Source organism: Pogonomyrmex barbatus, unplaced genomic scaffold (genome assembly GCF_055798465.1).
Source record: "Pogonomyrmex barbatus isolate J1 unplaced genomic scaffold, ASM5579846v1 scaffold1, whole genome shotgun sequence".
NCBI lineage: Eukaryota > Metazoa > Arthropoda > Insecta > Hymenoptera > Formicidae > Pogonomyrmex > Pogonomyrmex barbatus.
Window position 1 is genome coordinate 21,051,565 of NW_028297098.1, and position 27,987 is coordinate 21,079,551.

The window sequence follows — 27,987 nt, forward strand, 5'->3', positions numbered from 1 at the left end:
AGGCGTGCATCGGCTTGTCTATCTGTCTGTTTCCTTCTAGCAGTCCCTTTTGCTCCATCCATTTTTGGTTCATATTTTATAGTTGCGCGCCGGCACATCGAAAACAGTCGCGTACTTGGTAGATGCTCGCACAAAGTCCCCGTGAAAATATCAAGATATAAAACGTAGTTATATAGCGTTGCTGGATGCGTTGCAATATTTTTTTGACGATAGATTTATTCTTTGAGGGATTTAGAATGTACATTTTTTTCGCGCAAAGATTTCAAGATATTCTTTTCATAATTTAATATCGCAGGATACTTGTATTTTATTATAAATTAAATTTAAGCTTAATTTATATTTTTACTTTCATGAGACTAAACTAATAAAATGTAATACAATTTTCTTAATTTCCAGTAAAATTTTAGTTTCATTATTTATTTACTTACATATATATTTATACATTTAAGAAATTTTTAATTTTTTTTAAATTAGATTAATTTTTCTAATCTGTTCTTCAAATTAGAAAGAATTTAAATTAAATACAAGTTTTTTAAAGTTTGCTCAATCTTTGTGTTTTACAACTTGAAGGTTATTAATAAACTAACGCTGGAAGAACTGCCTGTTTTACCTTTTTGCAGAAGCGAACAACTTCTGAAACATCTTGTGCACTATACTTCGGCAAACCCGTTTCACGTCGGGATTCCTCCTTTTTCCATAGGTTCTCTATGTCTTTATCCAGCAATTACCGTAACTCTCTTTATCTACTGGCGTCTATTCTCCCTCGATCCATGGCTCGCAAGAGCCCTTTTTTCCCAGACGGAGTCGTAGAATCTAGAACAATCCCTTCCAGTATTCGATGAGGGTGCACCGCTCCCTCGGGAACGACGTTCACGCCGTTTGCTATTGCCTCTGGGGTACACCACGCTAATGTCCCCCTTAAAGGGAAGGAATCGTCGTTCACTTCGTCGTAGACGAGGCCGTACGCCGAAATTTATTTTACCTCCGTTAGCAAACTTTGTTGGGATTCATCTCTCGTTCTCAGGGTTAATGTCGTGACAAGGCGAAATGTAATTTAATTAGCAATTGAAACGTTGCCATCGAGTTCTTATGAATGTCATTTGAAAACGCAGTATCTACAATTTATTTAACAAATACTTCTACAAAAATTATTCTACATAGAATAAAAATAAAGAAATAAAAAATAAATGATCGCGACGTTTAAATGAAAATTTCTTAAAAATTAGTAACATTATTAATAATGAAAAAATGTTGCATTATATTTTTTAGATTTAATTTATTTAGATTAAGTTAAAAAATATTTATTATAGCGTAATAATACATAAAATTATTTTTACAGTTTTTTGAGCGTATACGATGTATTGATATATGTATTGATATATGTAAAAATATTTAATTTAATTTATTACTGAGTGTTATGACAGATATTACCATTTTTTTTTTATTTCCTTGAAATTCTCATTCGCAAAGTTACGCTGCGTTAACAATCGTTAATTCGATTAGACACTTGTCGTTGCGGGTACATTCTCTGTTCGCTTGGATGGTTTGTACTCATATTTCTCTTGATTTGTCGGTTTGGCGAACGCGCGCACTCGACGACTTGGAATTAATGCGCGTTCACATTTCGAGACGATTTTGTGAAGTGTGCACGCCTCTGAGTTTCGTTCTCTTGCGGTTTTGTAGGTAAAACTGTGCTTTATTGAATCAGCTTTTGCCTCCAACTTATACCTCGTTTGTTTAGTGGCAGTTGAGGACTTCAACTTTATACCATTGAAACTAATGGTGTGCATGCGAGTTTAAATGAAGTGGTGCAAATTAAATTATCTAATTACGTTTCAGTACAAAAGTAATTTGAAAAACTTATTTTTAATGCATTAGGCTTATAAAAAAATAAAAGACTCTTTTACAAATTTGTGCAAATTAATAAATGTAATGACGAAACACTTAAAGAAAGATAATCTTTCCAATATTACATCGAACGGATAAACAAAAGTATATAGAATATTTCAGAATTCTTCATCTTAATCTGAATACCAAGTTCTTCTCAACTTTATCGAAAAGTACTTCAAGATACGCTCTAACTTGGGCTTATCAGAATATTTATTAACTCAAAGTTCTAAAATTGAGATTATCAGCCTTCCAATATGATAATATTTTTCCGATGATATTAATCAAACGAAAATATTATCATGGATACAACATTATCGTCACATATTTATCATCAGTACAATAATTTGTCCATTCAAAAGCCATGATTGAAAATATGAATTTGCACATAAAGCATCTTCTCTCTCATCTTCTCTCTTTTGTCTGTTCATAAATATAACGTAAATTTATCAAAAGTTATTTTTTGCTTATCTTGACAGAATATTTCGATTTGCTGCACTGACTCAGATGAATTTTCACAATCTGTCGAAGCGTTCATTTTTTGAGGAATCCCAAAACCCCCCGTGAAGCGTACGCACGAGTTCAAACGAAGATTCGGACCTGGCTTTTTTTTCCATCAATCCGGAATATCGCCGTATCGGCTCTCTTTTTGATCAATCGCAGGTGTAAGTCGCGACGAAATGCGAACGAGATAGATTTTAAACTGGAAGAAGGTAGCGTGAAATTGGAAGGGTCGAAAACTAGCTCGAGGACGAAACAGGGGAACGAGGAAGCGAGCGAACGTGAGAACGGTAATGAATTCCAGCACACCTTTTGGCGAGAGAACGCCTCTCGCCGAACGGAAACTCCCTCGGAGAATGGAAATTCTCGTGGAATCACGCGATTCCTGAATATTCCGCGACGTAGGCCCCCAGACTCTTCCTCGGAGTAAGTCTCGCATTGAGTACACTAACGCAAGTATTGCACGCCGTCGCATTCGCATTCGTCATGAGTCTGCTTCTGGAAGTTAGCGATTCGGTGCTGTTTGGTTACTCTGTAACCTACCGAGAAACTCCTATAATAATAATAATAATAATAACGCAAACGCGATAAGGAATTATTTAGGTAATTATTTCGTTACTTATTCGATACTATCGAATTAATAAAAGCAGAATATTTTTCGGTTATCGAGTAAATCGATCTAATTGTCATTATTTCTTCAGTACATATACAGTGATGCTTTCTCTCAAATTTTTTTATATTATTTTACGATATATCAATAGATAACTTTGTTCATAATTGTATCTTTTACAATTTATTATGTCTAGCTGGCTTCTTTCACTTTTCACCTATACATATATATATAAATTCTCTTTTTTTTGTCTAGAAATATTTTATAACGTCTAGAAATATTTTCTTGAATACCCTTCAAACTTCAGTCTTTGCAAAGTTAAAAATATTCTCAAAATCTTAACTGACCAGAAAGACAATCTAATATGCTTGACTTTCTAATTATTATTAGATGTATTCTGTGTGCTTCAAATGTTGAGAGATTTACTTCTGCATGCGAGACGTAAGGGGAAACTTACGACCTCTTTATGACTCGCTTGTGGACGACGTATTCAAAATTACACGACAACGTGCTTACGCCGGCGGAATTAAGCAGGTCATTGGACCGTTCGCAGTGCACCACGAATGAACGCTTTACGGTTTGGTTGTATAAAACTCGTACGAAATAGGGCGATATGCATGGGCGAAAACGACAAGGCAACATTACACTTTAGGGGACCATTATTCTGCGTGTAACATGACTACCACACTATCCTTCGATGCGCTTTTCCAGTGCATTCTGCGAAGATGGATTCTGCTTGCAAGTTACATGTAGTCAAGCGCATGCATCTGAAATTTTAAGCTTTATATATATATATATATATATATATATATATATATGTGTGTGTGTGTGTGTGTGTGTGTTATACAAGCAACATACGTATATGTATTACAAACAATTTCTACATTAATTAAAAAAAAGATTTAATCCCTTAATAATTCAGATTAATAGTATAACATAATAAAATATTAATAATAATAAATGTTCATAATAAATGATCGATAAATTAGAGGTTCATATCATAAATTCTGCAATTATTCTGACCAATCTGAAATAATTCGAGCTTCACCATTGCGGCAAACGCAGCATATATCTGATTAAATAACGGCTCATTCGCGTCTCGTTGGCAAATCATTATTCCCCTCTCAAATTGCCAGAACAACAACCTCGGGCGATTGTAATTGTGAATTCAATTTGGCAGCGTTTCTACGGTCATTTTACTACTATTTCTCCGCGATTCTCTGCGGTCCGAGAAGGTGCTGTCTCAAATACTTCCTACTTTGTATCGCAGAACGAGAGATCCTTCAGACCACTTGAGTATCTATCTCGCTCAAGTGCCAATCGTTTTTCAAAAGCTCGATCGTTCATTCGACTGGATTGCCAATTCCAACTGATGTACCAGATCTGGCATACATTGCTCGCTAATCACTTTTATCTACTCAAATTAAATCTTACATGGTATTTTTCTGAATTTTTCCTATTCCGATGAAAAATAAGATAAAATTGAAAATGATTATTAACTAAAATTGAGGAATTTGAACGTATTTAATTAATAACGTAATTTTATTAAACTTTATATCTACGTACATACATTTTTGACATTTTGCATTTTGACATTAGAAATTTAAACTATGGAATAATTATTCATTATTTTATTATTAGTATTGGCTAATAATTTTGGACATATATTTTTTGTTATTTTAATTGGAAAAAAGTATTATAATAATTTCACTACATTGTCATATTGTCATATTATTTGTATTATTTTAATTTATTTATTTGAAATATATCACGTATAAGTTTTTTCTTTCATCTATTTCAAAAATTAAGACAAAGGAAGAACAATGCTAAAGCACAAGGTGCACTTCTCCGAAATTGAAGTCCTCCTATGCATATACGTTTCGGCAAATTTTCTCGGATACAACGGAATTTAGCCGGAATCCGTTCTAGTTCATGCTATATTTCTCCTTGTTTTTAAGAGGTAAATCCTTGTTTAACTGTAGATTATACAGCGAATGTATAATGCGAAACTTTTCCATGGTATTTTCTCAAAATAGAACGAGTCGTTAAAACATTATCTAAGAAATTTATTTTCTAAATAAATAAATAATATTTTCTAATAAACAAAAGAGTAAATCGAACGTTTGAAATACATGAAGGGATTCGTGAGAAAAAAGACATTATTTCATAGATAATAGAAAATTTATTTTTTTGAACATATCGGAGGACTCGTCGCTAGAGCTTCCTCTAAATCTGAAGAAAGCATCCCTTAAAAGAAAGCTTATCTCGCTTTATACCTGAAGCATATCGATACTTCCGAAACATTAGAGTATCGCTCGTATGATTCGCGGAGTGCCGTGCGGGAGAATGAAGAACCTACGTTTTCTTCTCTCCCCGATATCATTCGCCTTCTTTTTCCGGAAGCTTAAGAGGCGCGTAATATCGCGCAGATTTTCCATTACCTCTTCCGCCTGAGTGATCGCGCTTCCTCTCTTCTCTTCCTCGCGAACTACGTTTCTGGTTGTACCCTGCGGCGACCGGGGAGAAGCGAAGAAAAAAAAAATGTTAAATTTCCTATCCTCGCTTGTGCGAAAATTTTCCGCGTTTTCTCATTACGACGCTCAATTCCTCTCCTTACGATTAGCGCTTTTCCTGCTGCGAATATTTTTTTTATCGATAACGGACACGTCTTTTACAGATCGATAAACGAGATGACGGGACGATAACGGGAAAAAATAATTGTACATATTATAAATCAGGAATGTGAACAAAGAACTATTCGAGCCAAAGCTAGATGACAATGCTAAATATATTTCGACAAATGTTGTATAAAAAATTCATAATTACAATGCAAATATTTCGACCTTCCATGCGGAAAACAATTAATAAAAAATAAAATTAGATCGAAATAAATTAAAACAATGTTGTTTTTGTGACATGTCAAATTCGGTTAACTGGAAGCGCCCTTACATTTATCCGAGATATAAAAATTTATTAGATGAGAAGAGAGTCAATCATATGTCCTAATCCTAAATCAAGTCGAGATGATAAAATTGTTTTTTAACGATTAGATAAGGTGTATTATGGACAAACATATCCAATAGAATGAAGATCAATCAACTTGAGGTAAAATTCAAGAGTTGTCATATTGAGAATTGATTTAGGGCATATGATTGTGACTCTTTTCTCATTTAATGAATTTTTATATCTCGGACAATCGTAAGGTGTTTCCAATCAAACGGTGTTCCGAATTTGATATAACACAAGAACAATGTCGTTTTAATTTATTTCGATCTAATTTTGTTTCTTATTAATCGTTTTTCGCACGAAAGATGACAACATTGAAAATCGAAACGTTTGCGTTGCGATTATTTTATAATTGTTGTGAACTTTTTATAACATTTATCAAAGTATATTTAGCATTGTCATCTAGCTTCAGCTCACATAATCCTTTGTTCACATTCTTGATTTATTTCTTGCAGAGCCTTAACTATGTATTATCATTAATTTAACAATTGTACAATTATATGTAATTGTACACGAGCAATTTCCGCGTTGCATTGCTATCTCTGTAAATGAATTCGCCATCTCTACGTACGTCAAGTAAACTTTACGTCTAATATTGTGGCGTTCGCATCCGGTATCCGTGTTTGTGTCTTCAGCATCTCGCGTTACATCAGAAATCCTAGCTCAATGGATAGAGCGAGTCGTCACGTTAGTGTCGATGTCCTCTGACAGATCCGCCGACGGCGTAGAGCCTTTACAACGTATTCCGGGCTCGACAGAAATGTCATCCGATCCACGGGTTTGTGCAAATGCGCATATCGGGCCTGTATATACGCTATGAACTCTCGAACGTGGCGGGACACACTCGATGGCCCTCACGCGGCAGCCGTGATTCCGGTCAGCAAGATCCGTGAAAGCTGAGTAAACGGCCTTTCCCTTCCCTCCTTCTATCGCGGGGGGGAGGGGGGGTGGCAACTGTTCCCGTGAGCTTATCGATAAAGCGTGAACACGATCGGAGATCACTTACCATCACGGTCGCCACGGTCGCGTTAAGCCACTTCCGAAATCAAATCGCAATTCTTTATGATTTCTGACATGAAATAATTCTGTGTGTGAAGTATTAAGTAATACAATAAAGAAATAATAATAGATTACGTATATATTTAGAAAATACTAAAATACATTGAAGAATACACTAAAAGTTTAATTAGCTTCGATTTAACATGAAAGAAAGTTTTCAATCTTTTCACGATTCCTTTCTCTCTCTTTCTCTCTCTCTCTCTCTCTCTCTCTCTCTCTCTCTCTCGCGCGTTGCGAGTTAGATTTTATATTCAATATTTTTAGATACACTTTTGTTTCTCGAAATGAAAAAAATGGGAATTGTTCGTTCAATTTCAAATTTTCCAGAAAGAAAAAGAATGAATGTTTGCTGAAAGATAAAAAAATTATGTGCACGTTATGATGGTGAGAGTTAAATTTATGGCCGATGGATACGGAGAGTTTCATTGCTAGATCGAAAAAGAAGAAAGAAAAATCTGAAGCTACAAAAATCAGAACAGTCTATTTTTATCAGGTCTGTTATCGGAAATATTCAACGCGGTTTTTATTTCATATTTTCTCCTACTCTATTCAATTAATTTAATATTGAATTTACCTAGTACTTTTAAATTAAAGAAGCAAATGGTGAATTCGTCGTACTTTCGCGAACCTTTATCTCTTATTTATAAATGGTTAATTGAAAAGATAAACTTAGCCAGTTTCAAGCTTCTTGCAATATTAACTAGTATCTTTAGAAGTAATCAGCTTTCCTCTAGAGGCACATGTTACTATTTGTTCGTTTTAAGAAGATACCTTGAGAAACTTCAATGATAAGATTTAAGATATCGATCCAAGCTTAGCGTCTCTAAGTGTTTCGTTCGAAGGGGTGCGACTGGATACTAAGCAATTTGAATAAACAGTATGCGGCGCCGAGAGACATCTCCATTAGACGTCGATATTCGGGCGGGTAGGAGTGATAGAGAGAGGAAGAGTTGTCAGCGGGAAGGAAGAGGAGAATAGCTGTGAAACGCAAATTGCAGAAGACGAGTTGCGGAACAAAGGCCGTGGACTAGAAAGCGCGACGAGATTCTCTCGGACGTTTGCATCATATTCATTGCATTTGACAAACGACTACAGGATACATCCTTTCGAAGGTTCGATATTAGAAATTTATGATTCGAGAAACTTGGAAAGATAATCTTTTATTCACGAAGATTTAGTCAATGAATTGGAGTGAGAGAAAGTTATAACTTGCAAATAAAGACATTTAATTTTCAAAATTATGCGCCATGAATTAATGAATATAAAGTTTCAAGGGAATAGTAAAAGTATATTTTATTTATGTTTCTTACTAATATTTTACTTATGTTTTATAATTTTTAAAATAAAATTAAAAAAATTAATTTTATCTTGACAAACTTTAAATTATTTAATGAAACTAATTATTAACTTTTTGGATTAAATTTTTTAATAGTATTTAATGTTTTATTTATTATAATTGCAAAATCTTAATTTTCTTTGTTAAAAGAAATGCATCACTTTAATTTTGTAATTAATAGGTAATTATGTGACATCCAAGATAGGAGATATAAATTAAAAAGAATAATTAGTGTGCTTTTTAAATTCTAATAATCCATAAGGAAATAAAAAATTTATTTGAAATAAAGATTTCTAACAAAATTTTTATCGAGGAAAAATTTCTCAATCAATCGGAGCATGCATCTGCACCGCAACATCTTTTCCAGGATGTTGTGCACATAAGCAGGATATATATATGAGCAATTAAGCCGATTGGAGTTTTTTTTCAAATATATAGCAAGATCGAAGCCATTCCGGACCAGGGGAATCCGATTAAGCCTTATAGATTCTTGCTTTACCCTCCTTCGTTCGGAAGGGCGTTTCATTATGCCGCTCGGACGCGGGATAATGCAAATAAATAGAAAGCGGTATTACCGCAGCGCGGAAGCGTTGTCCGAGGCAACAAATTAAAACAACGAAGCGAAGTGCAATGCGGGAGTTAGGAACGTACGAGATTTAAGGCAGTTGTGACTCGACGTCCGACTCGCTTCGCTCGGCATGCGATAGCCGACCGCCGCATTTAATATTCCCTCAAATTTCGCTTCATTCTTTACGTATTCGTATGCTGAATACCACGATATTTTTTGCAGATTTAAATGGCGTATAACGCTCGTAACAGATTATGTACGTCCGACAGTGTCTTATGTTCTCTAATTGTAAGTGAAAACATGGACAAGTAAAAAGTATTAAAAATAGTTTTTTAACGTAGCTGTAATAAAATGGAGAAAATGCAGATTCTTGTTGATAATAAAACCGCAGCATGTATTTATATCACATTTCTCTCTATTTTACCTTTTTCTAATGTAAGAAAGCTCTTTTTATTTTCGTGTAACTGTATTAAATTACTAAAATTTTATTTATAGAATTAATAAATTTTATTTATAGAATTATTTTCCGTAATGTCTATTTTTCTATTAATTACTACGAAGAGTTAATATATGCGATTTTTTTATCAGATTCACACGATTCCCTGGGGAAATTTTACAGATATCCGAACCACCGTAAAACAGAGTTAAGCACCACCGATACCAAGTGCTTAGGAGAAAATAATAAATCAAGCGGGGGAAAAAAAACGGGTGCGCGGGCAAACGATCGGGCAACGTAAAGAGGAAGTTTCACTAGCCATAAAAATTAACGTTACACCGCGTGCTTATAATGGAATTCACCGGCCACGAGGCGATTCCCCGTGAGAATTACGACTCTCATTCGGTGCCCAACATTGACTCAACTTTGCATAAAATTACCGCGAAACGATTAATTGACCGGCGAACATTTATGCAGTCCTTTTTCGCACAAGAAAAACACATTTTACCACCAGAAAGAAATCTACTCGGGCTCATAAATATGCACGGTATCATTAACGGAATTTTCAAAGTTGAGGACTAAACTACCGCGCTTTTGTTGTTATCACAATATTCCGTCATGTCCTACAGGATCGTATTACGACATCAATGAAAACAGTTTTCTTACGCGAGATTAACAACTTGTCGGCGTGCTAAGCGTCGATTATCCGATATAATCGATTCTGTGCGCGTTTTACCCAACTCCCGAAATTTCTGGCCGTTGCTCCAGATATACGAGTTATCGAGTTCATAATTAACGGCGTCTCCGACAGCCGCGTGTATCGAGGCGCAACACACGGGCAGGCCGCGTCGTGCGCGGAATCGGTGTATCAAGGAAACTTCGACGTGTAAAAGTTTCTTCCACTTCAAGCCGCAACTAAGTCAGCCGATAACACGGCGGCACGATGCGTAGAATACGAACAGCGCGATAATAATGACGGGACCGAGACATCTTTAGCCCTCCAAAAGTGATAAGTCGAGCAACGATATGTTTAAATTGAATCGTTAAAATATGAAGACGTAATCACGTAAATTATGTGTGAGTGAAAGAAATCTCTAAAATTTTTTCAAATCTAGAATATTCAAGGCTTACATCTTCCAAAAACAACTAATTGATCAAGTCGATTGTAATATTTTTTTTAATCTTTTTATTCATTTTATTTTTTTTCTTTGAATTTTTTAAAATACAGAGAGTCTAACTGCATTCGACGTAATTCACTGTGAAAGATAACAATAAAGCCGAGTGATGTTGTTGTTCGCGGGTGGTGGTCGCACTCGCAAAGGAGGGTAGCAACTAGAAGAGAGAGAGAGAGAGAGAGAGAGAACGAGAAAGTCGACTGCGAAAAGGGCGTAAGGAAGTAAGGGGAGAGGGAGAACGAGGGACGAGGAGAGATAGATCCGTGCAAAGGCAGACGGAGAACTGTCAGCAAACTGCATTTACCATTGTTACTTCAAAGACGCGCTCGGCATTGTGCCCTCCGCGTAACTTTCCTTAACGATCCTGCGGGCCTGCGCTCGTGTTTTCTCTAAATACGACGAAACTCGGAGATAAGCCGAAACCAGTTAAGGCGTCACGTGAACCCCCTTCAACCGACCTATCCCCTATCCGTACTTTGCCGTTTGCTTGCCAGGCCGGGAATCGTTTAATCTCGGCGAAAGGAGGCAGCACGAAGAGTTTGCTAACTCCTCGACCGTTCGGGATATCCAGTTCGCGCTCCTTTGCCATGATCTTCGAGCACTTCATTGTCCTGTGAAACAACGCGTACGCTTAACCCAGTATCTTTAACCGGGAGGGGGACGAAACTTTTGGAGAACGCGTCAAAACACATGGTTGCCAAGCTCTTATTGTTGTTCCTGAAGAAGTTCCATTGTTGCCCGGTGGAGCCGAAATGTTATAAAGAAAGTTGAGTTGAAGTTTGATATAAGTGTTTGAAGTATACTATTTTCACGCCTTTTCTAAGAGACGGAACATAAGTTAAACTTTTCAAAAAACTTTGAGAAAAAATTTTTAAATTGAAGATTATTGTAAAATTTTAAGTAAATAAATATCAAGCAATCATATTTAAGAAAAAACTATTTAAAGAAGAAAAATTAATAATTAATAATTAATATTTAAACGATTATTATCACATAGTGTTATTTTATATAGTGGAACAGCTTTAATTCTATAAAAAAATTCTCCATAAGAATTATTTTCTTATTATATTTCTCTTTAAAACAAATCCTTTTTTAAAGTCTTGCCATAAGAAAAAATAAAGATATGTATTTAAAATATGTAAGACTAGTCATATTATGTCTCTTTTACTCACAAAAAATATGATATAATATAATTTTAGTGACATATTGATTTTATATTGATGAGATAAAAGCATTCCGGCTGAATTGCACAACTTCGAAAATGAGTTAAATGCGGAAGTAAGTGCCAGTTCCGTGAAAATTAACGAAATTTTTGAGCAAAGGGATTGCCGCCGGTTACGATCCGTTTCGTTTACTTCCGGTCGTAATTCGCGATGTGAAAGTTTTACAAGCAAGTACGTCATTAAATTAAACGCCTCTGCAATCGGCACACGCGTAATGGCGAACGTTCGATGGAACTCGACCGTGAGAGAGCTTCCACGTTCTCCATCGTGATTTCACTCTTCTGACGAAAACTGGAGACCCATTGACTCTCATATTGTATGCATTGCAAAATTTTCCAAGGTTTTTTCATTCGTCAGTTCATTCATCATTTTCCAGGAATATTAGAATAAGGGAAGATAACAATATTGATGAATAACGCATTGGACGATTCTTCATCAAAAATTTGTTTTGTTTTGCATTTTCTATTTTGCATTCGCGTACGCAAGATAAATATAGGAGATTTCACGAGGAAATTTTTCTCGGGTTACAACGAACTTCATTATGCTTTGCGCTACTATCGTCATCCGGTTTTCCTTTTGCCCTTTTCGGCACCACGAGCTGCCCTTTCGTATATGCGCACGTGTATTGGTACGCTTTGATGCCGTTCCCCTGATTTACAGTGGGAAACAAACTTTTATCCTGCGCCATTTTAAATGAAGAAAGATATTTCCGCTCTCTAACAGCCAAGCGGATTACGCAATTTCGTTTTCGTCGATGATTGTAAAGAATACCTCAGTTATATTTTTTATGCGCAAGTCAGTTTACGTTTGCAAATTAATTTCCAACAATGCAAATGCAAACAATAAGAGAGATCAAACGAGTACTTGTGAGATGCGTGATTTAAAAGCTTTCGAGTATTTGAAGTCTTCTTCAAAGAAGTAGTGTACTAAAGTATAATAAATGTGCCTGACTAATGCATTTGGTGTTTCAACAAAAAGATTAATTCTCCTTTAAATAAACAGAAGGGAAAATGGTACTTTATATAAATAGCTTGTAAATATTCTGGTTGCGACCGCGTGAAACAAGTACTAAATAACAAGTACTAAATAACAAATTAGATTTAAAAAAATGCAAGTTTACAATTACAATTCTTCATTAATTTTTAGAGAAAGAACTCTCTATATTTTTAATCAAATAAAAAATATATTTTGACAGCCACATTTGAAGAGCCATTGTACTCTTGTTAAATACTAGAGCATTAACAGCTGTCACACAAGATACCTAAATCGACTTTGCATTTTATAGTTGCGTAATAAAGCACTCGAGATTTACGGTAGTGCAATATGAAAAAGCAATATGAAAAAGAATTAATCGTCCTAGTTGGACGGGATTTGTCTGAGAAATTCGAGTGGATGCCGAGGCTTTCGGAACTTGGCACGCGAACGTGTCGAGATGGCGCGAGATTACAGGGACGACGTTAGTGTAATGGCGTTACATTATACGCGCCGCCGTCCCTTCGCCGTCGCGCGATTTCGCGCACGGAAAGTGCGCGATTAGAATTCGTCGCGTGGCGCGCACGATATTATCGCACGCGCGCGCACGCGAGACAGAGACAATTAAATTAGCCACCGCCATTGAAATTGAATTATTTCGAACCGGCAATATAGAGCCGCACGGTTGCTCGGTCGCCCGCATACAAAGTGGCAAGATTTCGGAGATGGCGTCAACGCGCTCGATCGACGTCCGCGTTAATTAGATGGCCGCCGCTACGATGGTCGATAATTATGTGACACCCCCTTTAACGAGATCGAAGTCATCATCGCCCGTCCTTTCATTTCGTATCCATTCCAGAGTAAATGATGATTTTCACAGGAAATTATGTCGGTTTCAAGCATTTCGTCATTGAGCTAATTGACATCGATCAATTGTAAGAACATAAAGAATTGGCAGTATGCTGAAAAGAACAAAATCGGAAATTTTTAACTTTGTAACAATTTTTTAACAGCATTATTATTATATAAATAGCGTTTTTACTTTTAATGGATGCATGCATATCATCAAATAAAATTTTTAATGTTGTAAACAATTCAAAAAATTATGAATCACTTAGCAGGTACAAATGTTTGCCTATACTTACAACTGCAAGATATTTGTTTGTGACATTTTTGGAAAAAAAAAAGTAGATACATGTGACAACGTACATTTTTTTTTAGTTTACTTCAACTTTTATCGAGTATGGACTTCTCTCGGAGAAACAGTTTGAAAACACGTCGACATTGAATAATCCCTCCCCCGCTTGTCTGACGATCCGTGTACGAGCGAAATAAGGTTCGCGCACCGTGTCGCCGATCTAAATTGCAAAACGGAGATTCCACCCTCCTGATCGAAAGAGTCTCTCCATTCGCGTGTGAGCCCCGGCACAAAAGAGATTGAACGTGATTTATCGGGCACGGGGCGACTTTCCGCTCGCTCGCGCGCGCGAGCAACGTGCCGATAAGTATTGCAATATGGCGGGTAATTTCGTAATATCTCACTCTAACTGATCCCTATCGTGCAACCATGTTGCGAGGCTCTCCCATCTCGTACTTGGACAGTTCAATTACTGAGCTGGATGCTATACAATCCCCCCCCCCTCCCCGCCTCCCTCCCCCTTCCCCTCGTTTGCTTCTCGCGGAACATTTTCCCCGTGCTAACTACACTGAAGAGATTCGCGAGGTAATCATCCCTTCCAATCATCCCGCGGCGAAATGTACAGATATCAATAATAAACAGGGCGCTTTTCCAGCTTATCCGCGCTGCACGGATTTTTACAATTTATTTTTCAAAATTTGATTAATCTTTTTATCTTTAATGTATTTATGCAAATATACATTATATAAGGTACGTTAAAATAAAATCACTTGTTGTTTAAGAAAATAATAAACAAAAAGAAAATAATTATTTCGTTAATTAAAATTTGCATTAATCGATTTTCAGGGGATTATTACTTTAATTATAATTTTGTCAAAACGTATAAGGAATTATTTTTAGCAAAATATGAAAATTTGTATGAAGATACAGTGTACGTGATAAAATAACCGTGATTATTGAATGATTGATAAAGATTGAGAAGTGGTATTTGTTGACTTTGGCTTTTTTTTTAAGTAGCTCGAGATTATTTCGCACTCTGATTCTTTTACGAATGCGATCCATCTGACGATTAGTTTAGCACGAAGTGCGATATGGCTTTCCGTGTCTTAAATCGCGGCTTATCTCGGGACGATTGCGTAGTATAATAATTATAATTCACACCGACGGGGCCCACGTCGCGTTAAGATCCCATTACGGATTTAACGACGATCTTATCGGCGTCGTATACTAGGCGAAGCGGTAGGAAATTTAGCCGCAAATCTGCCTCGCCGAATCGCTCTCGATTTTCGTTCGCGACACCTCTGGGATCTCGGAAACATTATGCACGAAAGTCTGAATAATATAAACGCGATCTAACGATTCTTTATGTTTCTATACACGAAATTTGATTTTACGTACTCATTCTTTTTAACGAACGAGGAACTATTTATTTTATTTATTTAATTAAAGCATGAGATTTTCCAATTAAAGAGGTTTACTCTATATATATATATATATATATATATATATATATATATATATATATATATGTAATATATTTGATGCCATTTACGATCTGATTGTTTGAAATATATATCGGCTTGATTATTGTTTATTGTTATTTTTTACGCCACACTAGAAACATTCTTCCACATTATTTGTCTGGTTATTACGATAAATATCATCACATGCTTCGAATAGTCAAGACACTCGTACGGAAAGTGAGTGATCCAGATTCTATTCCTCGCTGGAGTGATATTTTTCGCAATAAGAATTTTGTTGAGCAGGGGACTAATTAACTTCAAAATTGATTATCGATTCGTTAAGAAGGAGAGAAACTTGGGTATAGCTTTGAGCGAGCTATGTTGCAAATTCGATAATTTAACGACACGTAGTTCGTGATATATAAAGTATTTACCTTGAATTTATATATTAATTCAACGAAGAAAAATTATTCGACGCTAAGACCCCCGTCCACCAATTATTTTTTAACATTGTTTAAAATCATTTTTATCGAGAGTGGAAATTACTCACGTTAATATATTTCATTTGGAAGAATATTATTCCCGATGTAAAACAGATATAACAGGATACCTTCCGAAACAGACATTCTTCTCCGTCTTCTCCGATTCTCTCGCCAGCATTGTACGAGGGATCGTAATCCATTATTGCCGACGTGAGTCGTAACCACTGCTATTCGTCTACGTAATCCGAAAGAATGGCCGCGGTCGCGACATTAGACACGCTCGTGCGGCGGTGACTTTTTCCGAAACGAACGCGGAATGTTTCCCATTATCGCGATGGATATCGCGGAAAGATTTCGTATATATATATATATATATATATATATATATATATAGCGGTTCCACCTTGACGAAATTCGACGGTCCTGTTGTGGTATGGATTTCACATTCACGGTCTCTATCTCCCTCCCAGAAATCCTCGGACGGATTTATGTTTTCGGTATTGCGCGCTAAATTCATTGATTTACGGCGTATATGGCACCATTACGTACGTTTAATCTATAATCCAATTTGCTTTTCGTCACCGAACGACGGAACTTTCGTCCGAACGATTAGAGGCGCGCGACGTGATCAGAATACTTTTTCCTCATGTATATTATGCACGCTTTTAAATGCCACTCCCATCGATTTTCATCATTTCAAAGCGACCTTAGCGACGTTATATATAGATCAATGATTAACGTGATGCGCAAGTCGGCTCAACAAGAAGGGCGTGTGTTGAAATCGATCCTCCTCTCGATTATCACACAATTATATAATTGCAAATTTATCTTTATGACATCATTGCATTATGCTAATGAAACTTTATTTCGTATCGTACGTGTTTAATGGCAAAAGGATCGATTTTTGTTCTTCACGTAGTCACGTATCTTTATATTTCAGCTTCTTGATGACATTTGTCAGTTGCGTTAAGGTTTCTGATACCAAGTTAATTTCGGTTTGCTTTAAAGAGAAAGAGAGAGCTATGCTAATGAGAGCAACAGCAGCAGCAGCAGCAGGCATCGTCATGTGTCCCCGCTCATTAAGTCAATATCGGACTTTTGCCGAATAAAGCCGGCCCTCTAACTCGGATCATAAGTCGTTTCTCTCTCCTCGGCGAGTTCTTCCACGTTCTTCGTACTTTCCGGCGAATTTTACGTCGTCGTCGGACGCCGACTGTACGGCGACTGATCGAAAAGTTCAGCGAGTTTGGTAACTCCGGAGCGACGTTACTATCGAAAATGTGTTAGCGAAGCGCTCGAGAAATACTTACGGAACTTTTCAGCACCGGAAGCAGTTTTACACCGCAGATGCGACAGCTCATCTGTCCCTAGTGATGGATTTCCATTTCGTGAAATTAATCTATGATCGTTAATTTCTAATTGCGCTTCATTCAGAAATTATCTCCGTCTCTTTCTCGTGCTTTAGTATTGCTTTTAAAAACATTAATTTGTAATATATACATTCTTACATTGATTAAGAAATATTTTAAGGCCACGAGAAATATCGATAGATACTTTCATATTTCAATATTTAGATAAGAATATTTAGATAAGAGTCTTGAGATTTAAAAATTTAAATTTTGTCGCTCTGAATATTCTACATAAATTATTTATGACTGAAATTTTAAACATTGAATCCTAAAAAAATGAAATTTTCTTTCTATAAGATTGCTGTAATTCTGTAAGATTACATGATAAAGATCACGGAATATCCAATTGCATGGTGTGCTTTTGTTTTAATTATAACATTATGTTATTTATAATGTTTACACGTAACTTATAAAAAGGAAATTTGTTTTATTGGAGGAAAAGATAGATCAAAGTGTTAATTCGCTGGGGTCCGTGGAGGATCTGTGGATTCTGACAGATAAAGTCGGTTACATTAGGAAAGTTCTTCGACGAAGAGTTACTTATCGTCGGCAAACTTGCCATCGGAACCGGGAAGTTATCCTTCATTATTCGCGAGTGTTTTGAAACAGTAGTCAATTAAAGTTAAACGAATTTCATCGAACTTCTCAGCGTACTATTTCCATTTCTCACTGTCTACATAATTCGCTACGCTATCCTAATTACCTCCGTGTCGTTCGAGTTACGTGCTTCCGTTTTCCGGATTAGATTCTCGCACTTTCGAAGGGACACTGGAAGGGGAGGACGAAAATTCGTTCTGCGTAAATGTAACATTTATTCAGCATAAATTATGACGATAGATACATAGATTAGGTATAGATACAAAATGAATTGACTGTAGACAGGACTGTAGTGAAAATACATCGAACTCGCGCGCTTTCTTCGTTCCGGCAGTTTTCTTAGCGCTAACAGCATTGCCTATCTGTACTTCTCGTTTAACCCTTTCCGGCCTTATGACAAAAGTCCAACGTCAGCTTTGTGCACATCAACATTCACTCGTTCACAAAATAAATCTTTTGATTGATACAATTTTGTATATATCAAAACGTCATTAACAAAAGCGACTCGCACGCACGATAAACTTTCATCGAAAAATTAAGAAGAGACAAATACATAGAGACATGTTATATTATTAATTAGTATTTAACTTTGACAACTCTCTCCTGGCTGGAAAGAGCATCTTACGTGACTTTTATTTGATTTTGCTGCGCCCGGAAAGGACTATTTTGATTTTTTTTCCGTTTATCATGCTTGCAATCGGAGAAACGAAGAAATCGCTCGTCAACTGATTATCTCTGTCGCTCATTTTACAGACGCAGGCACGGAGAGAAGACTCGAAGATCTCGAGCATCTTCTCGGGCGCACGGTATCGCGCGATTAACGGCGTGACAACAGTGGCAAGAGTAAAATACAATGTGCGATTACACGTTTACGCGAGAAATATACGTTCCGTAGGAAATATACAGCCTCGGGTTTCGTGTACAATGAAATTTTCTATCTTCGTTACTTCGTTTTCATGACGGTTCCATGCAATATGCGAACGAAAAGACTTTACGACCATGTGTGTTACACATGACGTTACATGTAGGAGCGTAAATTAAAATAATGCAATTTGTATCACCAGACGTAAGAATATTCGCAAAATCTGCGTTACGTGCATTTTAAAGATATACATCAAGAATTTAGATTAAATTAATTGTTAATTGAACAATAAAATTCGTTCGAAAAAAATATATTTTCACCTTAAGTATATCTTCCGTAATAAATATTAAAATACAAAATAATAACAAATTAAGAGCAATTATTTACATTATAAATTCATTGAAAGTAATAATTTTTCTATTAATTCATACGTAAATAAATTTGAGCTAAAAAAATTACATTTGGAACGATAGAATTATAATTTCGCAGAAGAGTTATTTGTTTATTCCCCCATTTGAATTCTGCATTTACTTTTCATTGCTTTTGTCCGCACTATCCTCGTTTGTTGCAAAGCTCCGTTTATTAAGCTGTGTTTGTAACGCAATCAATGTGTACAGTCAGCCAAAGAGCCACTGTTGAATGCCCTTTCACCGCGCGTACCTGCCTGCAATCTCGCGCGATGTTACCGCGCTCATTAAGCCTACGGCCTAATCGATTAATTAGACGTACGTTGTTAAACGAATTTTGTGTGTATGTATGTGTGTGTGTGTGTGTGTGTGTGTGTGTGTGTGTGTGTGTGTGTGTGTGTGTGTGTGTGTGTGTGTGTGTGTGTGTGTGTGTGTGTGTGTGTGTGCGTGCGTTACACATTGATGGTGGCTTCGCAGAGAGACCTTAGGAGCTATCACGCTAACGGCTTTGATTTCGAGATTTGATTCTCAATCAAACGCGAAAACAATGAGCAATTCGTTCGCCGACATGCGAACATCGATTATTTTATAATATACCCCCGATATACGCGAAGGAATAAAAACCGATGTAATCTCACCAAGTTCCGCGCTGTAAATACAGAAGAGTGTATCGCATGTTAATCATCGCAGATCATTGCGGATGTATATTTATACTTTGACTTTCTGAAATAAGCGACAATATTTTTTAACATGATTTTCGGATAAAAGTAAATTTTCGCATAACGTAAAATTGCCAGCTTTTACAGTAAACCGTATCCATTTATATTTCTTAATTACATACAGAACATACAGAATTAAATATTTTTCAATTTAAGATTCGTAATATGGTTATAAAAAAGTAATTCCAGCGTCCATGTTTGGCAATTCAAGCGATTGTTTTAATTTTAATATTTATTATACAAGAGAGAATAATATCCAATTACGCAATATCGAAAAAAAAAAAAACGATTTGTAGTTTTTGGAAGCCACATTTGTATCGCAGGTTTTCGCTTTGCTTTCATTCATGAATCACGCGTAAAATATCGCTCCGTATTTCAGACCGGCGCTGTCGAGATCATTTTTTGCGTGTCTACGCCGTTGAAATTCTACCGGTTTCAATTCCAGCCGCCGGATAAAATACCTAGGGACCGATCGATGTCTCGATCAACGAAATCGCACGTTAGTACTCTCTGGGATTTAGCACCAGATAAAAAAATAAAGCCGCTCCGCTGCCGCCGCGCCGCCGCCGCCGCCGTCGCCGCGGAGGAGCGTGCAACCGTAAATTTCCGACCAGTCGAAAAAAAAAAAAAAAAAGGAAAGAAAGAAGGAAGAAAAAGTGAAACGCGAAACGCAACAGTGTGTGCAAAATATCATTTCCTTTTATCACTAAATATATCGCCCCGTAACCTATATGTATGTATATATAATATATATATATATATTTATTTTTTATGTATATATAATGTCGAATACACAATATGAATCGATTTTTACCGATTAATTAATGAGGATCACAGCCATAGCTTTGAATACGAATGTTTCGTACGTATTTTTTTTCTTTCTTTTTTTTTTTTGGCTTTTTCTGTTAAAACCAGTATAGTGTTATAATCAGTTTAGCAATTGTTACAAGGATACATTTTTCTCTCACTATTTGCTATGTGACTACACATCAATTTTACAACGAGACACAGATACGACAGTCGCACAATCATTCACAGCAGAGAATTAATCAAATTTCAGAGAAACATCAAATTTCAAACACATTTTTGTTTTTCTTTTTCAGATTTTTGTAGTTGCTATATTACGTAATACATCGCGATTGAATGATCATTTGTTCAACAAATAAAGACACGTCTATTTATTGAATATTTATATTACTTGTTTAGTAACTTTAAACGTGGTTACCCAAAATGTATTTATATATTGTTAGTTTAATATAAAAATCGTGTTCGATATTAGCATGGGATAAAAATCATAAAGTCATAATAAATAACATTGTAATGTTATATACACAGTATTTCAAAATGACATCGTTATTACAAAAATTTTGTAATTGTAAAATTGTAAAAAATTGTAAAATTGTAAAATTTAAAAATTTTGATATTGTGCTATGATAAATGATAAAGTTATGTCCGCGTTACAAGCTAATTATGAATTATACGGCAAATTTGAATTAAAATTATTATTAACTGTCTTGCATTTCTACCACAAGGCATGGCATTCGTGACATTCAATGGTTGCCCAGAATATTCAGAGAAAAAATTCGGAATTCACGGAATTTTTAATATCTAATATCTAAAACGGACTTGACAAATTCTGGATTTAAACATATTACCTCCGTTCGAAATATTTCATTTTTTTAATTGTCTGTTGATTTCAACGTGTTACCTGTTAGCATAGGAAGTCCGACTGTCGTATCCCAATAAAAATCATCACCGATCCGTCGTGATCGTCGACGCTCCCACGGCGCATTAATCAGAGGCCGCGAGATCGCAAGTCGAGGATCTTAGCCGCCTAGAAAAAATAAGATTTGCCGATCGACGTTCGCGTGAGCGGTGAAGATTCGACTGGCGTTCTAACGAATGGGAGAAAGGGGAGGAGGGGACGAGGGGAAAATAAAGTGAGCGAGAAAAGAGACGCGAGATACCGAGATCAACTCGGAGAGGGACGGGAAACGGAGCGTCGACGGCGTCGCGACGCTCGACGATGAGCACGACGACGACAACCATCGATTCTGCTACGATCACTACTTGGCGCTCTCTACGTTCTCATTATATCTCAAAGATAGGGCACGGCTCGCTTCCTCTGTCGCATCCGGATTGCCGAGATCGATTTTGATTTGACTTTCATCGATGAGATGAAAATAAAATTGGAAAACAGCGCGACGTCTTTAACGTATATTACCTCGAACGAAATTAACTATAAAATAAATTTCTTATTTTCTTCGATGTTAATTTTGTTTTTTAATCTCTACTATGACTCGACGTAAAATAAAGATTTATTAAACAGTATAGATTTGTCTTTGAAGTACTTTCATAAATTTGTATATTAAAAAGTACTTATAAAATAGCAAGAATGCTTTAGTAATAATTACGTTTATTTTATGCGATCTGATTTAACATTAAATTTTTCAAGAAACACAGCGTCGTTCCAAGAAAAAGTCTTTCTTTACTAAATAGGCTAAGAAAACTATAAATTACTATGAAATAAAATTACTTTATAAATATTATTGAATTCATAATTATATTTAGGAAATTATTAAATAAATGTATTAATTAAAAAAGATAGTGAAAATTAAATTGGCGCGCCTGAATATATATTTTGGACGATTCGGATGCGATTAAGTAGCGCGACGTGATAAGATAGACTAGAGACCCGTTGTGCAGCTCGAAGACGAAGATAGGTGACCTCTCTTTAGACTCGAAGGAAGCGTGCATCAGTGGGTCTAGACTACGGCTAAGTAGTTAGGAGGGACCGTGATATCGGACGTACGTATTCACTTAAATCATCCTAAAAGGCTATACATAGAAGACTACCCCGAAAAGTGAAGACACGACCACTAACGTTTTAGGCGAGACGATAATATTATTTTGCCAAAGACGAAACCGAGAATTCTCGCAGCGAGTTTGAACTGAATAATGTACAGCGTGTCGATGATACGCCGAAAATAACAATTGTACAGAACACTTTGAATTTCGCGATCGATATATCAGTGAGAAAATTTAATCGGAAATTTTCCTATGATTTTTCAGTTTATGAATTTGATCGTACATCAGTCGTATTCACTAAGTCTGATATGAAATCTTAAAGTTTAATTTAAAAATCTAATTATTCAAAAAGTAAGATTTGTAGTGTAAGACTTGAATTATTTATTTATAGTTTGAAAAGACTGATACTTCGATATTTCTATTATAAAAAAAAATTGATTCGGTATTTTCGCAACATAATGGACGCGTGTTTGTGACCATCTAGGAAATTTTCCAATATTATCGACATCTCGTTGCGCTTCACTGCCACGTAGTCAGAAATATTTGTCGCGTTTTGCGAGGGGGCTTTTAAAGCCAGCGGGAATTTCGGCCGTAAATGGCATCGATAGAACATAAAAGAGCGGGAGGGTATCGAATATTCGCGATTTGGCGAGGGTCTTAACAAGTTCCGCGCTCATAGATCGGCTTCCTGTCAAGTCACGTCAACTGAGAGCGTCATAAACCGGCGGTCATGAATCTTAAAAGTCAGGAAGCCGAGGGAGACGTCTCGTCTGGGCTCAGTCGCTCGCTCGTTCGGTGCCGGAAATTCCGTTGTTGAACTCAGGAGCCACGGCGTCATAAAACGGAAGCGAGGCTTCTCGTCAACTATGAAAGAGAGCGAATAGCGTCGAACAAAGCGCCACGTTTTATCGAAGAAATAACCTTCGGCCGGAAGAGAGATGAGACGAGTTATGAAAATTTTTATCACTTCGGTACTTTCCTTATCGATTTATCTCGAGTTTGTAGAACCTGAATTTGTAGTTCATAGACACTGGCGAGCGTTCTCGGTTTAACCCCTTAGATATAATCCGCCGCTATCGAAAATCAACAATCTAACTATGACGGGCGGTTCGTGCTAGATCTAAGGACTAGATCGACTAAAAGAAATGACTGACGAGTGCTAATCTATTACTCTACAACATCAACAAGGATTTGACAAAATTTCATCTACCTGCGACGGGTATTATTGTATGTGTGCGTGTGTACGTAGTGTATACGTGTCGGTTTTACACATTGTTTTATCTTATGTACATGCAATGGTACATTTATCTTATCGATTCTCTACTTGATTTTCGCAATCCAAGTAACATGGATAATGAGTAACGAACGCGATTCTGACACACCGAATGGTAAGTACGAGCACAATGAACCCTCGTTAGAGCGAATTCGGAGAAACTCGAAACTAGTAGCTCGTGAAAGGTAGTACTTAGAGAAGGATCTGTGGCGTAGGAGGACTCGGACTAACGAGAGTTTACCGTATTATGAGCAGTACCGACTTACAGAATTATTCCTTTCGCGATCAGAATTTTTATTGCGGAACTTAGGATTGCAAAAAACTGCTGAAGGAAACTTCCCTTTCATCCCTTGAATTGCGAAACGATTCTAAACCCTGTTACATGTAACTCCACTCAAATGGGAGGCTTGAGAAATCCGATTGGATTCGATTGCCTTCATCCACGTTAATTCGAGAAAAACGTCGATGCGCGCGTTATTTTGCAGAACAAGAACGATTAAAATAGTCAGCCACAAAGTTCTTCTCTACTTAATAGCCTTTCAGCATAATGCACGTTAAATTTTCATTACCTGTCATGCATAGAAAATTGAATTAATAACTTTATTAATAATTTAAGGATTTCAATTTATTAGAAATTTACATGAATCTGGAGATTAATAGTGAGAAACATTAATTAAATTCTCTGGAAGTTCGTTTGAATGTTAAATTTTTCTTTGATTCGACAATTATCAAATTACTGTTATTTTAGAGATTCACAGATCACTAATTTAATATTCGTTAATGAGAATCCTAGCAAAGTTGAAATTAAAATTAATGAAAATAGATTTTTAGGATATCTATATTGAATTCAATATTGAAAGAACTACTTTAATGAATTCTCGACATAGATATACGTCACAGTTATCAATAATGCGTCTCTAAGGGAAACAATCTAAAATAGCGTTCTAAAATTTTGCCCAACACTCGAAAATGTATACTTACTTTGTCTCGATAGTTAAACGAAAGCTCTTAACGCAATGCATATCTTAATATCAAAATGCGACTTAACTTTCTTGCGCACTATTGCACATAATATTTATTTGGTATTACAAGTAATTCCTTGAGCAAAAGCGGAAGGTACTAGATTTTCATCGAGGACTATAAAGGGGAGTTACGCACGACGAATTTATCATAGTAGACTTTTTGAGATCGTTCGTTCGACGTTCACACTGGATTCGCAACATAACATCGATAACATTGGTAATATCGTTAATCACGAAAAAGAACATATAACAATAATAATAATTTAGCAAATAAATCATTTAAACATTTAAACGACATAACTTCATTACAGATCAATCATTTAATAAAATATAATTCAGAAAGACTTCGTCGAATCTTTGATTACGTTCCGTTAACGAAGAATTTCTCTTCCTTTCTTCCCGACTTGTCGGCACCACATCGCGTCTCGAACGAACGATCGGCGATCGTTGACTTAGATTTCATCGGGATGCGTCGTGGCTGGTGTGAGCGACTTCCTACTCTTTAGCAAAAATAAGTATCGTGTTACGCGTTTACAACACCGGCTCACGATGATCCCGTATGTAATGTAAGGCGAGGGAGATCTCTCTCGCTTTGTGTGTCACGTGTGTGTCCGGCGTCAGCGCAGCGAAGCTTCTCTTTCTCTCTTTTCTTCCTTCCTTGAGCGACGTCCGTCGACGCCGGCTCAAAGAAAGGGGCGCGTAACAAGCTTTGAAATACCTTGTAAGCCGGCTACACGCTACAGCTATATACTGCCTATAAAGCCTTAGACGAAACGATATTTATAACCGGCGTCCTGACACGGGCCTATAGCTATATATATGAAATTTTCCATTCTAGCGAACCGTCAAACTCTCGAAATGCGATAGACGTCTATCGGCAAAACCGGCCAGATAAGAAACTTGATCATTGAGGATGTAAACCGATGAGCCCTTTCTGTACGTCGTTATAAGCGACTGATCTGTGTATCGGAGAATTAAATCGCACTTCAAGAATCAAAAAGGCACGGTAATATTTTTTATATTGAAGAGAAATTACAGGGACGCAAGAATGTGTTAAATTTTTCATTTGTCCGAACACAATTGTAAGAGCATCGAAGCGTTAAAAGTCGGACGGTGCTGTTTTAAGAAATTGGCAATGTCGCACAAGGCTAAAAGACCAAGGTTTTAATCCCTTTCTCAATGTGTTAATCCCTCCCAGTGAGTTCTACAGATCTCTTTTAGACGCGTTTGGATTTTCCGCTGGCCGCGAAAGTAGAATTGAAAACATCGTTTCGTCCGTCCCGGGCTTTTCACCGTGCGCATTCGCGCGCTCTGACTCTGTATAGCAATTGTCAGGTACAGTGCTCGTCAACGATGGCTACGAATTGGCACATATATAATTCTACTCTAGGCAGCTGATTCGCCGTGGATTCAGCCGAGAAAAAGCCTTAGTCGCTAATCACTTATTAATTGTAATCTCGACGAGGCGGCGGCAGCCGTCGTTGATGCATCGATGAGAAGCAATGTACCTTATGGAGTTGGAGGAGTGTATGTTGCGATCTTGGATTATCGCCGGCAGAAAGTTGCAAGTGACTTACGTGCTAGTACTTTGGTAAAACAGTTCTCAACGCGTCTTCTCGATCAACGTTGCCCTTAAGTTACGCTTCCTTGCTTATAGATATATCGCGTCGCTCGACGGCTTCCATTAAGAGCTAATTAATTCAATCTAAATTATAAGGACTATCTTTGGACGTTTGGCTCTGTCGCGCAGGGCCGCCACTCGACTTTGGTATTTCGTTTCTGTATTTCGCGATAGTAACGATCCTCCGGCCATTCTTACCTCCTCGAAGTGGATGCGTCGCTGTCGTTTCCAGATTGCCGCCAGGTCTCGTCCGATCTCGAACTCGATTCTGCGCGAAAATGACGTACCTTGACAATTCGAGGTAACAGAAAGATTACCGCGTAATCCGTTAGAACGCTAATTAAACCTAAACCGCAAACTCGGTGAAAAAATTATACTCGCTTGCCTAATCTTGAAAGTTAAAAGAGCATTGCTATCTTCAAAGAATTCGGTTATCGAGAGACTCGCGTTTATTTTGTGGGAAATCTCGTGAAAGGAATATTTATCCTGTAAGAATTAAAGCTCCCGACATTCGTCTTTCCTCGTAATCTACTCTATCTTGATCTTCATTTCCATCTTTCATCTCCGTGATCTCTTATTATCACGAGCTAATGTTGATTCTGTCCGAATTAAAACTTCTTCACACTCTATCCTTTATACTATTATCTCCCATTCTTACGGCGTTTTACAAGAGAAATGTATATAACTCGAATTGACATTTGCCTTTTTTCCCCTATGCTATTCTTCCCTCTGCCATCTCTTTATCCACTTTCACTTTTCCTACGTCATATTTCTCACTTCTTACAATGTTTACGTTTGCTCTCGTCTACGCGCGTTTCGTTCTCCATTTTTATCATATGTCTTTGAGGAGCGAGCGATAAATGAGAAAAGCGAATAGGCGATTTAGCGATCTAACGTCGTACACAGATATTTCTCCGAGTGATTTTCTCAATCACGGGCGATCCGCGATCGAGCGCCTTCGCGATCCATCTCGTCTCGAGGATCTCGTTCGTCGGACCGAGCTGTCGAGGAGGTCCCTCCTTCCCGATGATCCCATGATTGAGCAGCTAGTGCACTTTCCCCGCGCGAACGCGAACGCACGCGGAAGTGCATCCCGCTCCTCCTCCTCCCCCCCCCCCTCCCCTCCCATCCCCCGGCGGCCCCTTGCCCCCACAGCTACGTGTAATGCTCGCAGTCCCCACACTCGGAGAGCGTGGGTGTGGACGGACACTAGGTGGGATTCGGGTCCTCGTACGCCTTCTCGTAGTCCCGCCGCCGTATCACCGCGAAGTGGGTCATCTGGAAGGAGTTGGTCTTCTTGCAGCCGCGCTCCAGCGTGCCCGTCATACTGTAGCCCATGTTGAAGTCGCTCGACGAAACGTTCGACGTCAGGTACAGCTGTAACAGGGCGGCAAGCAGATCGATACGATATCA

The 27,987-nt window shown here is 37.2% G+C and overlaps 1 protein-coding gene across 1 annotated transcript in view; it reads right to left on the bottom strand.

Moving 5' to 3' along the window:
- Positions 1-18,057: 18,057 nt before the first annotated feature.
- The window catches only part of LOC105426785 (uncharacterized), a 46,364-nt gene continuing 36,434 nt past the window's right edge, over positions 18,058-27,987 (bottom strand). Inside the window, exon 5 of the mRNA XM_089085075.1 lies at positions 18,058-27,951. Within this exon, the coding sequence (XP_088941201.1) occupies positions 27,784-27,951 (168 nt within the window). The 3' untranslated portion in view covers positions 18,058-27,783. The remainder of the gene's footprint in view (positions 27,952-27,987) is intronic.